Below are 13,305 nucleotides of genomic sequence, written 5' to 3' on the forward strand. Positions count from 1 at the left end.
ATGGAGAATTTTTTTAGAAAAAGACCAAGAATTTTGGATTCTTGTCTAGAACTAGAAGCACAGAATGCTGAAGAAAATTTGATGGAGAATGATGATATAAATGGAAGTGAAATCAAGGCTGATCCTGGTTTGCGAAAACCAATTGCAGAATATGGTGTGAATATCCGGGATCGTATTCGTAGAGAATATGTAGCAAAAGGCCCTTGTCAACCAAAGGGTAATATTTTTCAAAAAACGCATCAAGGAAAAGATAATAGGAGTTTTAGAGATGCTTGGTACAAAGATTATGATTGGCTAGAATATAGTGAAGCGAAACATGCCGCATATTGCTTTTACTGTTTTCTTTTCAAGCGTGGTTATGTGGCACCGGGAGATGAAGCCTTCACTAGTTGTGGTTTTTCTAATTGGAAAAAAGCACTAGAAAAATTCAAGGCGCATGTTGGGGATAAAAGTAGTGCACACAAAAAAGCAAGGATAGAATATGAAAATTTTGTCAATCAAAGGCAAAGTGTGACTTATGTTGTAAGTAGAGGTATGACAACCAAAAAAAAGGAATATCGAATTCGATTGACTGCAACTGTTGATGTAGTTCGTTTTCTTTTGATTCAAGGTTTTCCTTTTAGGGGACATGACAAGTCATCTACGTCTTTGAACAAAGGTAATTTTCTTGAGTTATTAGAATGGTATGGTTTGAGGAATGATGAAGTTGGTAAATTGATTTTGAAAAATGCCCCTGAAAATAACCAAATAACTTCTCCATCAGTCCAAAAAGATATGGCTAATGCTTGTGCGGTGGAAACCACACTTGATATATTGGGAGAACTTGGAGACAAACACTTTTCAATCCTAGTTGATGAGTCACGTGATTGCTCAACAAAGGAGCAAATGGCAATTGTCATAAGATTTGTGAACAAGGATGACCAAATTGTTAGAAAATATAATGAAAGATTATTGCGGAAAGTAAAAGACGGAGAGAACTTTAAAGACTACATTGTGAATGACTTGAATTCTATTCTCTCCATGGTTACACAACTATATATAGACTCTAATTCTAGCTAAACATGGAAAATATATTCTAATTATACTAATATCCTTTTTATTTGATTTTCCATAATCTTCATTGATTTTCTTCTTTATTCTTGCCATATCTTCATCACTTGCCTTATTGTTCTCCAATTAATTAATTTCCTTATTCCAACATTCCCCCTCAAGTTAAGTATCGAGTTTTTCGACACTTAACTTGCACGATCTTTAATTTGATAATAGTTTATACTCGTATTTAAGAGTTCTTCAATTCTCATTGATAGTTTATGCTCGTATCATAGAGCTTCTTCAATTCATCATTGATAGTTTAAACTCGTTTCAAGGAGTTCTTCAATTTTTTGTTGACGGTTTTAACTCGTGTCAAGGAGCTAATCTAAACAGTTTTAACTCGTGTCAAGGAGCCAATCTAGACAGTTTTAACTCGTGTCAAGAAGCAAATTTAGATCGTTTTAACTCGTGTCCGGGAGCTTGTCTAAACAGTTTTTACTCATATTTAGGAGCTATCTTAGATAGTTTTAGCTCGTATCCAGGAGCCATCTTAGATAGTTTAAACTCATATCTAGGAGCCATTTTAGACACTTTTGATTCTTGTCGAGGAGCTAATTCTGACAGTTTTGACTCTTGTCGAGGAGCTAATCTGACAGTTTTGACTCTTGTCGAGGAGCTTATCTGACAGTTTTTGCTCGTATCTAGGAGCCATTTTAGACCATTCTCGGTCCATTCCAAACTCAAACTATGAGTCCATTATTTTCATTTCTTTTCTTTCTTGAGCCTAATAACCACATGGCCCAAATTTACTTCTCTAAAAATGAAGACGTGAAACCATCAGTCTCCTTTATGTTTCTTCATGGGTTTTTTCCCCCGGTGACATACTCTCAAACCATGCCACCTCTTCGGAAGTAGCTTCTCCTCTATAGTTCGGCTTCTGCTCGTTTCTCCTTCACAAACCGTGAACTCCTTATCTTGACTACTGTTATTTTCTCTTCGGCTGCAGTCAGCCTTCTTCTCCGGGGATGGCGACTCCTCCTTCTGATGAGCCGCCTCCTTCTGGTTTCTCGATACTGTGGGTGGAACTCTCTGGCAGTGGTACTACTCTCCCCCTTTCCGGTGGTCGATCACGTATTCGCCTTCCTTCTCGTCTTCCCCAGTACCCATAATTTTAGTAGCAATTCTATTTGGCTCCTAATTCTTGTGGATCAACTGCACCAGATGCACTACTAATTTTAGTAGCAATTTTGTTTGGGTCAACCAGCCACGATGGCTGCTTTCTCGGTTGATTCTTCTTCTCCGCACCATTTCTGCCTGAAGCTATCTTCTCTTCTATGGCATAGGCACTACTCCAATCATCTCGAATAATTATTCGGTTGGGGATAACCTCTCCCCCTCTGCCGGATAATTCTTCGACTGCTTTACCTTTCCGGGGTTATCTTGCTACCAATCTTTCCTGGCTCCACCGACATATGGGCTGCTCCTTTGGGTCATCTTTGGCCTTCACTACCATTATAGATTTGGAGAGGAGTTGTTCGGCCGCATTCTTCCTCTCCCCCTCGGCCGGACAAACCGTGAACTTCTTCTTTCTTTTCTTAACTTGATCGAGGAGAGGTGTCGAGCATGCATTCTTCCTTCTCCAACAAGGCCGATTTGGCCTCTTTGGCCTCACCTTCTTTCCAACTCCAACTACATGCCTGTTCATCGGCATTCTCTCTCCTGAGCTTCAACTGTGGTCTTTAGTTCTCTTTGCATCTCTTTAGCTGACAGCTTCTCTTTCTCGACTCTCATCGCTTGTTCCTTTTTTTTCCTACGATGAAGTCACAAGCCGTAGTCCGTGGTGTCTCAACAGATGTCCTGGCTTAATTTGGGATATTGAATAAGCCAAACTCCCCAAATAAGAAATCTGCGAATAAAATCTAGCTTCAAACACTCTCGCAGTCGCAGAGTCCCTAAACTTCTGTTTGTAGACGGCGAGCAGCCTTGCAATCAAGAAACAAGTGCGTTTCTCCAGCTAGCCTTTCCTCAGCAGGCTGGAGGATTCAGCAAGGATCTCCTTTAGTTTCTGCGGTTATGCGCAGTATTGAACTGCAGTCGGCTCTTTTGACGAGCAGGTATCCGACTTGGGGAAGTTCAGAGTTGATTAATGCGACCAGCGCGGCGTAGATGTTGGACGACTCACGGGATTCGGACTGCGTTTTGATTACGGTCTGACGGAAGAGGCCTCTTCCGGTGATGAGGATGTTCTCGCTGAGGATTCAACCTGCCACGGACTCGAAGTTGGAAGCGTTGGCCTTTTCGACGGGGTTACCGATTCTTTTCTTCATGGAGAGCCACTCTGATTATGTGAGCGCTATGTTCTCGTCGAGAGTAACTGCAGACTGCATCGAATCCATGGATGGAGCTTCGTTGTCGCTCTCTGTCTCGCCCCCTCTTTCTTTCTGTAGAGTGGAGATGGTGAGGCGAAGGCTGATGGATTTTTTTTTTATATTTTTCTATAGAGGACTTGTTTAGGGTATTTTGGATTTTTTTTTTTTGCTATAGAGGCAACGATCGATCTTTAGTGATCGAACCTGCTCTGATACCATGTTAGAAAATATAATGCGGAAAATAAAAGATTATTGCGGAAAGTAAAAGACGGAGAGAACTTTAAAGACTACATTGTGAATGACTTGAATTCTATTCTCTCCATGGTTACACAACTATATATAGACTCTAATTCTAGCTAAACATGGAAAATATATTCTAATTATACTAATATCCTTTTTATTTGATTTTCCATAATCTTCATTGATTTCCTTCTTTATTCTTGTCATATCTTCATCACTTGCCTTATTGTTCTCCAATTAATTAATTTCCTTATTCCAACACAAATAATTGAAAGGTTTTTAGCTTTGGTTCATGTCAAAAAAACTACATCAGTTTGTTTGAAAGAGGCAATTGACTCCGTATTTGCTAAGTTTAAGTTATTTTTGTCAAGATTGAGAGGCCAAGGATACGATGGAGCATCAAACATGCGAGGTGAATGCAATGGATTGAAAGCACTAATTTTAAAGGAAAATCCATCAGCTTGGTATGTCCATTGTTTTGCCCACCAACTTCAATTGGTATGTGTGGCCGTGTGCAAGACAAATCAATATGTTTGTGATTTTTTCAGTTATCTTATCTCGATTGTCACAACATGTGGTTCTTCTTGCAAAATGGCTGATATGATTCGACAAATTGAGCACGATAGACTAGTTGAAATGATAGAGAATGGGGAAATCGGTACTGGTAGAGGCCAAAATCAAGAAACTTCTTTGAAGAGACCAGGTGATACTCGATGGGGATCTCATTATGCCACCGTGATTCGTCTTGCAAATATGTGGCAGTCAGTAACCGAAGTACTTGAAAACGTACTTGTTGATGGAGAAGAATATGAAACAAGGGGCAAAGCTGTAGGTCTCGTACAGAAAATGGAGACTTTTGAATTTGTATTCATCCTTATGTTGATGAAACATTTGTTGGGGGTTATTCAACCATTGTCTTGTGCCTTGCAACAAAGAGATCAAGATATTTTTAAATGCGATTTTCTTGATAGAGAATGTGAAAAAAAACTTGAGATCATTTCAAGAATTTGGATGGGATACTTTCTTGCAAGAAGTAAATGATTTTGTGGGGCAAATGACATTTCAATAACAAACATGGATGATGATGCTCCAAAGCGTATTAGTAAGAGGAATGGTTCAAACATCAAGGACTACCATCATTATCGCGTTGAAATATTTTGTCAGGTAATTTGAAATTTAATATCTTATTCATTTACTAAATTAGAATCATCTTGATATTTAATCTTTCTTGTGCGTCAATTAGGTCGTCGACTTACTTACACAAGAGATGGAAAATCGTTTCTCTGAGGCATCCACAGACTTGCTAAGTTGTATGGCATGCCTCGATCCAAAAAATGATTTCGCTGCTTTTAATGTTCATAAGCTTGTTCATCTTGCTACTCTTTACCCAAAGGACTTCACATCGACTCAACATACTGAATTGTTTAAACAAATTGAAACTTTTGTTGATGTTGTGAGAAGAGATGCACGATTGAATGGTATTGAAGATTTGACTAGCCTATCTCAGAAGATTGTTGAAACCAAGAAAGATAAAGTTTTTCCGTTGGTTTATCGTCTGATTGTGTTGGTATTGATCTTACCTGTAGCGACTGCATCTGTTGAAAGAGTATTTTCAGCAATGAAATTTGTCAAGACTGACTTGCGGAATAGGATGAGAGATGAGTGGTTGAATGACAGTTTGGTAGTATACAATGAAAGATCCATCTTTGCTAGTGTTTCTAATGAAAGAATCTTGAAACGTTTTCAAGATATGGATACCCGTAGTAATCAGTTGTCTCGATTAACAGATGCTAGAGCTACTTGAATTGTAATAGACTTTCATTTTGCTAAAAAAACATATTGAAGTATTATATTTAATATTTTATTATTTATTATTTTATTATTTTATTCCGCCCCTCCGTTTTTAATCCTGGATCCGCCGCTGCTTGCAAATTTACAGTGGATGAACGAAACATCTTTTGACAATTGATTTATGGAGTATTTATAATTATCCATAGACAGTTCGGATTCTGGTCGCCGTCATTCATTTTCTCAGTCACCCGCTGCACTCTGGAGGTCGTCGGAAAAAGGCAATGAAAGTCGGCGCTTTTTTCCGGCGCCGTTTCTTGCTGAAGTTCACTGAGTAAATCCATCGAGCATTTGGCGGGCGTACCGCGCATCTGAGCCTTTGTAGCGCAATTGCACTTTCTTGAATTCGAGGGCGAATTTTGGTGAATTTTTTTAGCAGCGATGCTACTGCGTGTGGCGTCGGTCTCACCCAAAACCTCTCTTCTTCTTCTCTCCCACTTACGCAAGAGCTCCAATTCCCTTCTTCAGCATTCAAAATGCTTCAATTATTTACGGCAGCGGCATACTTCTTCACTGAAGACTAAAATTAACGCGAGAAACCAACCTAAAAACCCCATTTCGATGGAAAGAAAAGCAACACATTTTTCCTCCGATTCCGCTGAGGCTCTCCTCAGAAACAAATCGACGGATTTGAGTAACCGAATATCCAAAAAGGCGCGTAGAGAGGCCCCGGATATGGTTCTACGCGTGAAACTCGATCAATGCTCGAAAAACGGAGACTTGGCTGAGGCCCTTCGCCTCTACGAGGAGGCGAAGGCCAATGGCGTGGAGCTCAATCAGCATCATTACAATGTGTTGCTTTACTTGTGCTCATTAAATCCTGAGGAGGTTGGAGAGAATCTTGAGAGATTTGATAAAGGATTTGAGATTTTTAAGCAAATGGGAGCTGATAATGTGGCTCCAAATGAGGCAACATTCACAAACATCTCTAGGTTGGCTGCTTCAAAAGAGGATCCTGAATTGGCTTTTAGTTTAGTTAAAAAGATGAAGGACCATGGAAATGCCCCCAAATTGAGGTCATATGGGCCGGCGTTGTTTGGATTCTGCAAGAAGGGGATGGCAGATAAGGCTTATGAGGTGGATTCTCATATGTTGGAGAGTGGCGTAGCTGCTGAGGAGGCTGAGCTCTCTGCCCTCCTCAGGGTTAGCTCTGAAGCCGAGAGGGAGGGGAAGGTGTATGAAATGATGCATAGGTTGAGGGCGGCAGTAAGGCAGGTGTCTGAGGAGACTGCAGCTATGGTGGAGGACTGGTTTAGTTCAGGAAGGGCTGCTGAGGTTGGAGCTGGGAAATGGGATGTTGGGAGCGTGAAGAGAGGGGTTTTGGAGGGAGGGGGCGGATGGCACGGCCAAGGATGGTTGGGGAAGGGTGAGTGGAGAGTGGTGAGGACTAGGATGAATGAGGCTGGGGTATGCCAATCGTGCGGAGAGAAGCTGGTTTGCATTGATATTGATCCACAGGAGACGGAGAATTTTGCCAAGTCGCTTGCTAAATTAGCCGCTGAGAAGGAAGTTAAGAGCAACTTTGCACAATTTCAGGTGGTTTTCTGTTTTTGCTTTCGAGATCCCTTGCATTTATGTTATCTTGTTTATGTAGTTTTAAATATGAATACTTTGTGATGCTATAAGTGCTGATTCAGGAGTGGCTTCAACGGCACGGTCCATTTGATGCTGTGGTTGATGGTGCAAACTTGGGTCTTGCTAATCAACGCACATTCAATTTTGGTCAGGTAAATACTGCCTCTGTAGCTTTCCTCTCAATGAGAATGCAATAAACTGAGAAAAAGAAACTGGCTATGGGTATTGTTGAATCATACAATTACTCATGTTGGTGCGTTCCTGTTTGAAGATTAAGAGAGTTGTGCATCGGTTGCGCCAAATGAGTCCGTCAAAGAAATTACCCCTAGTTGTTCTACACCAAGCACGAGTCAGAGGTGGTCCTGCTCAGCAACCGAACAACAAGAAATTGTTGGAAAGCTGGAAAAACGCTGGTGCACTTTATGCAACACCTCAGGGTTCAAATGATGATTGGTACTTATCATATTTTTCTATATACAATAGCATTCATGTGTAGGTGTGTTCAATATTGAAATTATATTATGTTGGTATAAAGTGAATTGGTAATTTGTTATACGGTTATACCTAAGAAACACATACCTAATGACATCTTCTTCTACTAATCTTGCAATTATGTTGTCCTTCTGTGCACCGTTTGATGCTTTGGATCAACCATCTGTGGCTAGTTTAGTTTCTTCAGTTTCTATGAAGGGTCATGACACTTGCTGCCAACTGAATGTTTATTTGTGTCGAATAATTGTGCTCGTTGAACCTAGTCTTTGAGATTCATCAAGCATTTAATGCTGTTCGGTGTACACAGCTAGAGCAAATCCTATAGCTTCAATTTGTTCATGCTTTATTGTTACTTCAAAAAGATCAATAAAATGTAGTACAGTATATGTATCCTGCCGTTCTGGAAGCTATGCCGTTTTTTATACTAAATTTTCTTGCTTTCCTTAGGTATTGGCTGTATGCTGCTGTGAGTTCAAGGTGTTTGCTTGTGACAAATGATGAGATGAGAGATCACTTGTTCAACCTTTTAGGCAATAGCTTCTTCCCTAGATGGAAAGAAAAGCACCAGGTACTTTCTCTTCCATGCTTTTCTGGTTTATTTTTGTCAATAATTCTTTGTTACAAGTTGAGGTTCTGTTCTTGGTGATCTCAGATAATGCAAATTTGCACTGTTTTTATTTTCTAAATTATTATCAGGTCCGTTTAAGATATGCCACTGAAGACGGGCTTACATTGCACATGCCACCACCATATTCAATCGTTATCCAGGTTGGTTAGTTTAGTTCGGACTCATCTTTAATGAAAACATCCTCGTGTTACTATCTCGGGTTTCACTCAAATTCCTCAAACATGATATCAGGAGTCGGAACGAGGCCAATGGCACATACCAACTGTGACTGGAGATGATCTTGAGGCCCCTAGACAATGGATTTGTGCGACAAGGACAAGACCGGACGCATAGCTAGGTTCCATTGCCAACATCCTTAATTTTTTCAGCAATAAAACTACGCTCTGTCCTTTTAGATATACAAAGTTTTTCGATATTGTAATTGCGTATACATTGTGTTAGTATTTCTTATAGTTAATTTCACACTAAACTAATAGTAGCATAATGGCAGATTCATTTATGAATGAGCACAGTTGTCTTTGATCTATTAACATTATATTACAATCTAATGACAATAATCTAAATGGATCTTACAGCATCAATTGCAACGATTAAATTGTCAATTTTGGCTCCAGTTACTTCTTTAACGATCTTGCTATCCTTCAAAATCTTGAAGGTAGGAACCACCTTGATCCCTAGCTCTTTTGCAAGTGGCTGCAAATGAAATATATACACATGAGATCAAACGCCACACACCCACACATATATAGCGAAAGAGAATAATAAAAGTGTATAAAGTTGTTATTTCACAAACCCTGTTTTCATCGTTGCAGTCGAGCTTCAAGAACACAACATCGTTGTATTTTTCAGACAGCTCCTGATATCTTGGCGCGATTACCTTACAAGGTCCGCACCTGCACAAATCATATGTGAATTATTATTTAACAACTGCATACACAAAGTTCTTGCATTGAATTAAATGTTTCTCTCTGATATTTACATCAAGTTGATATCCACAACATCTTATGACACCAAAACCATGAACGCCCTCCCTCAAACACATTATGTGTAAAGTTCCCTTATAAAACTAGGTACTTTCTTGGTTGTTGATTTAATAGCTTAATAAAATTAAAAAAAAAATACTCCAGGCTAATCTGTTCTTGACTAAGATGGGTTGGAACTATGAATTTTAGCCAACGGTGTTTGACTCATTAAACTGGTAGGATTGGAGAAATTGTAGTGACTAGGATTAAAATATTCAATCACAAATCTTATGAAAAATGAAAAGTAATTGCCCACAAAAATGTGACAACTTTCCCTACTCAAGAATATGGTGGTGTGAGCTAGCTTATAGAAAACCATTAGTTTCACTTCATTGAATCCATTTCCTTTTTGTTCATCATTCATATCGAAGTTGAAGAATTAAAACCAGCAAATCTGCTAAAAAATTGCAGCACAAGGCCCCAACTCAACAATTTGCAATATAAAAAATACTACTCCGTCCACCAATAATACACATAGTTGAGTATAACAGAATTTTAATGTAAAGTAGTGAAATCCATATTATTAGTACTTATTTTGATTCTTAAAACTTTACCTATTTAGAATTGGTCTAATTTTAGTAGATGACCTAAAACGGTAAAATTGGTCTATTTTTTGTGATAAAAAATATGGATATGATAAGCTCACCACTGAGTGTACATATCAACAACAACAGTCTTATCACCGGCGGCTTTGACGATAGGCCAAAAGGTATCTTTAGTAACAGCCGTCACCTTCCCTACCTCCGCCACCACCTCAACCTCCGCTGGCTCCACAGCCGCGTCCAAGCTGCATCTCACCCCCACGCTCAAGCTCAGCCTCCTCTTCATCAGCTGGGGGCAATCTCCCCGTACAAATAGCTGCTTCGCCGCAACTCCATGCACCCATGAGTTCTGCACCATTGAAGTTCTAGGAACTGCACTGTATAATTGCAACGCCATTATAAGAAAAAGTGTGTGCAAAGGGGGAGAGACACAGAGTGATAAAGAGTGAGAATTGAAGAGAGGAATATATTTGGAGAGCAACGAAACTGGGCCGTTAATTTCTCGAATGACCAAACTGCCCTCAGGATCTTTTTATTTTTCCGAATATGCCCTAATTTTTGTGGCAATAATGTCTGCAGATTTAAATTCTTAAATCAGGAATTTGTGAGAGTAGATTTGCTGCCATAGAATTGGAGTCGAAAAATCAAAGATTTGATGTGGGAACCATTGCCATCTCGCCTTACCACTTGTGTTTTAGTTTACTCCCTAGCCCCCTCCTACTGAGAAATACCACCTCCGTCTCTTTAAAGTATGAATATTCGGTTCGCCACGAGTTATAATGTATAATTGGTAATGTAAGAGAAGAATAAAAAAATAGTGTAAGTAGTGTAAGCAGAGAAGACTTCACATTATTAATAGGGTATTGCAGTGATATAAGTTGTAAATAAAATAATGTGTATGGGTAATGTACTGAACTAATAAGGAAATAGTTCATACTTTTAAAGGGCGGAGGGAGTATTAAAAATGTGAATTGAAAAGGATTATAACTCTCATTTTTATATAATTTCATATATACACTTTTGGTTGGGCACGAGTTCTGCACAATTGGTAAAGTAAGAGAGAAGTAGAAAGAAAAAGTAATTAAAGTATTGTAATTGGAGAATGAGTTGTACTTCATTAGAGAGAAAAAACTTTCAAATTTAGAAAGTGTATATTCTTGTAGGATGGATTAAAAAGAAAATAATGCATATTCTTGTGGGACATATAGAGTAATAAATATGAGTAGAGATGCCCACGGTTCGAAAACCGGCGGTTCCGGTTCGGAACCGCCGGTTCCGGTTTTGGCGGAAGCGGAACCGGAACCGGACCGTGAGGCTATTTCACGGTTCCGGTTCCGGTTCGAAAACCGGGCGGTTCCGGTTCCGGTTCGGAACCGCCGGTTTTCCGGCGGTTTTGGCGGTTCCGGTTATTGAACCGGCGGTTTCGCCGGTTCAATAATTTTTTTTTTTTTTTTTTTTTTTTTTAAATTTGAAATTTGGCTTTATACAACAAATCGGAACAAGACAATGCATAATTCAAGCACAAATAAGACGAATAAGGAGAAAATGAAATAAATTTTATTGATTTTGAGTTGTAAGTTGTAACGGACAACGATACATTACAATTTACAATACATAAGTATACAATACAACAACATACAACAATGTAATATAATTTACAAGTGTCGTCGGGCGTCGGCTCGTCGCCTCGTCGGACTCGGAAGGTAAATTTAAAAAAAAATGAAATGGGGGGGAAAAAGGAAAAATTGAAAAGGGCTTGAGATCAACTTAAACTTTCAAAGTTAAACTTTTCAAATTTAAGTTGAGTTGCCTACGTATCCACAATTTTATTGAGGAATCAAAGCCCACGTAGTTCTCTTACCTTGGGATCAACCCTTTTTTCTTGCAAAATGTTGCCCATTTTCTAAGCAAACACATATCAACACGCTATATACACATTGCTACATTTCTAATAGGGGCAATTTGATCTTCCAAAGCAATCAATGCAGCAATGTGTATATAGCGTGCTGATATGTGTTTGCTTAGAAAATGGGCAACATTTTGCAAGAAAAAAAGGTTGATTCCAAGGTAAGATTTCATAGATCATTCAGGATGCGGCTAAGTTGTACTTGAAGATCATTAAAATATATTCCGCATTTGATATTTATCAAATGGGGAATATATTTTAATGATCTTCAAGTACAACATAGCCGCATCCTGAATGATCTATGAAATAGGGGGAAAAAAAAAAAATTGAAAAGGGCTTGAGCTCAACTTAAACTTTCGAAGTTAAACTTTTCAAATTTAAGTTGAGGTGCCTACGTATCCACAATTTTATTGAGGAATCAAAGCCCACGTAGTTCTCTTACCTTGCTTACCTTTTTGGTCGGCAGTGCTCGCCGTTCACCGCCCCCGTCGACTCATTGCTAATGTTGAGTGCTATCGCTTCTGACCTCGTCATCGCCATCGGAAGAAAATTCTTCACCATCACTCTCTACACGGAAGTCGAAATCCGGCTCTTGTGCTCTCATGTCCGCCTTTGCCCAATCGTCAAGTAACATAGTGGCTTCCATGTTCTTGGCGGAGAGATTGCTCCTTTTGTCGTCTAGGACACAACCGCCGACACTAAAAGCTTGTTCAACGGCGACGGTGGAAGCGGGAACGGCGAATATCTCCTTAGCCATGATGGAGAGTATCGGAAACTCTTTGTCATGTGTTCCCCACCAATTAAGGACGTCAATTTGTTGAGTAGGAGGACCTGCATCTTGAAAAATAGAGCGCGATTCCAAATATATATCTAATTCACTAGTCGCTCTAGTCCTATTGGTTGTAGTACCGTATAGATCTTGCAATTGTGATACTACGTCGGGATCGATCATGACATTGGAAAAATCCCCTCCACCAAAATCAAATGTAGAAGGACTAGGAGGAGCACGTACCTGGTGAGCGGTGTTATACCGCATTTCATATTCCGCGTAGAGAGAACGAAGTGCACTATCTAACCTATGTTTGATTTCATCAACATCCGGAATACTTAGTTCGAAGCATTCTCCTCTTGTCAAGCCCATTTCGCGGAGTTGAGAAAAATCCAAAGCGTGCAAACAACCATAGTACATGTCTAAAATTTTATAAACACCATGCAACTTCCACTTTGGATCCAAGCATTTTGCAATCAAAAACACATTTGGAATACGTGAAAAATATTTTAACCATTTTTCAACCATGTAAAACAAAATAGCCTTCAACTCAACGAATTGAGTATTTTTCACACAAGTTTTAAAACCAATTGCCACATACATGCAATGCTCCAAAACGCGCACAGAAGTAGGATAATAAACACCGGATAACTCAACAGTGGCATTTTTGAAAGCGCGGAATAATCGAAATAAATCCATGCTGTGGTCCCAACAAGCGGGTATCAAAATCAAATCAGAAGGAACATGAGGACAACTTCTAAAAAAATCACATAAATACTCAATGTGGTTCAAAGTCGACTCCAACATATCATATGTCGAGTTCCACCGAGTTGAAACATCCAAACGAAAGTTGGTGTACCTGCATTGCTTACCATGACAATA

General features: G+C 39.4%; 4 protein-coding genes across 4 annotated transcripts; 3 read left to right on the plus strand and 1 right to left on the minus strand.

Annotated features, from left to right (window-relative positions):
• On the plus strand, window positions 1-4,682 carry LOC121779099 (zinc finger MYM-type protein 1-like). The gene is made up of 4 exons (XM_042176441.1): window positions 1-532; window positions 611-862; window positions 3,955-4,105; window positions 4,190-4,682. The coding sequence occupies exons 1-4, from the start codon at window positions 1-3 to the stop codon at window positions 4,680-4,682; spliced, it is 1,428 nt and encodes a 475-aa protein (XP_042032375.1).
• A 33-nt stretch (window positions 4,683-4,715) lies between these two features.
• Window positions 4,716-5,445, plus strand: LOC121779100. Its single transcript, XM_042176442.1, has 2 exons — window positions 4,716-4,805; window positions 4,885-5,445. The coding sequence occupies exons 1-2, from the start codon at window positions 4,716-4,718 to the stop codon at window positions 5,443-5,445; spliced, it is 651 nt and encodes a 216-aa protein (XP_042032376.1).
• A 127-nt stretch (window positions 5,446-5,572) lies between these two features.
• LOC121778227 (proteinaceous RNase P 1, chloroplastic/mitochondrial-like) lies at window positions 5,573-8,690 on the plus strand. Its single transcript, XM_042175540.1, has 6 exons — window positions 5,573-7,025; window positions 7,127-7,216; window positions 7,336-7,517; window positions 8,004-8,124; window positions 8,253-8,324; window positions 8,416-8,690. Exons 1-6 carry the CDS (start codon window positions 5,871-5,873, stop codon window positions 8,515-8,517), a joined length of 1,722 nt encoding a protein of 573 aa, XP_042031474.1. The 5' UTR covers window positions 5,573-5,870; the 3' UTR covers window positions 8,518-8,690.
• Window positions 8,658-10,195, minus strand: LOC121778228 (thioredoxin F2, chloroplastic-like). Its single transcript, XM_042175541.1, has 3 exons — window positions 9,853-10,195; window positions 8,978-9,077; window positions 8,658-8,877 (listed from the first exon to the last, which is right to left on the minus strand). The coding sequence occupies exons 1-3, from the start codon at window positions 10,143-10,145 to the stop codon at window positions 8,743-8,745; spliced, it is 528 nt and encodes a 175-aa protein (XP_042031475.1). The 5' UTR covers window positions 10,146-10,195; the 3' UTR covers window positions 8,658-8,742.
• Between the last annotated feature and the right edge of the window lie 3,110 nt (window positions 10,196-13,305).

Source organism: Salvia splendens, chromosome 19, assembly GCF_004379255.2.
Source record: "Salvia splendens isolate huo1 chromosome 19, SspV2, whole genome shotgun sequence".
Taxonomy (NCBI): Eukaryota; Viridiplantae; Streptophyta; class Magnoliopsida; order Lamiales; family Lamiaceae; genus Salvia; species Salvia splendens.

Bases quoted from the DNA above. Each gene is read 5' to 3' on its own strand.
- LOC121779099 (XM_042176441.1), top strand. From the start codon at position 1: ATGGAGAATTTTTTTAGAAAAAGACCAAGAATTTTGGATTCTTGTCTA. The intron at 533-610 runs GTATGACAACCA...TTTTGATTCAAG, and splicing joins GACTTATGTTGTAAGTAGAG to GTTTTCCTTTTAGGGGACAT. The intron at 4,106-4,189 runs GTATGTCCATTG...TGATTTTTTCAG, and splicing joins AAGGAAAATCCATCAGCTTG to TTATCTTATCTCGATTGTCA.
- LOC121779100 (XM_042176442.1), top strand. From the start codon at position 4,716: ATGGATGATGATGCTCCAAAGCGTATTAGTAAGAGGAATGGTTCAAAC. The intron at 4,806-4,884 runs GTAATTTGAAAT...TGCGTCAATTAG, and splicing joins GCGTTGAAATATTTTGTCAG to GTCGTCGACTTACTTACACA.
- LOC121778227 (XM_042175540.1), top strand. From the start codon at position 5,871: ATGCTACTGCGTGTGGCGTCGGTCTCACCCAAAACCTCTCTTCTTCTT. The intron at 7,217-7,335 runs GTAAATACTGCC...TCCTGTTTGAAG, and splicing joins GCACATTCAATTTTGGTCAG to ATTAAGAGAGTTGTGCATCG. The intron at 8,125-8,252 runs GTACTTTCTCTT...AATTATTATCAG, and splicing joins GATGGAAAGAAAAGCACCAG to GTCCGTTTAAGATATGCCAC.
- LOC121778228 (XM_042175541.1), bottom strand. From the start codon at position 10,145: ATGGCGTTGCAATTATACAGTGCAGTTCCTAGAACTTCAATGGTGCAG. The intron at 9,078-9,852 runs GTGAGCTTATCA...TGATTTGTGCAG, and splicing joins GTTGATATGTACACTCAGTG to GTGCGGACCTTGTAAGGTAA. The intron at 8,878-8,977 runs GTTTGTGAAATA...TTTCATTTGCAG, and splicing joins ACTGCAACGATGAAAACAGG to CCACTTGCAAAAGAGCTAGG.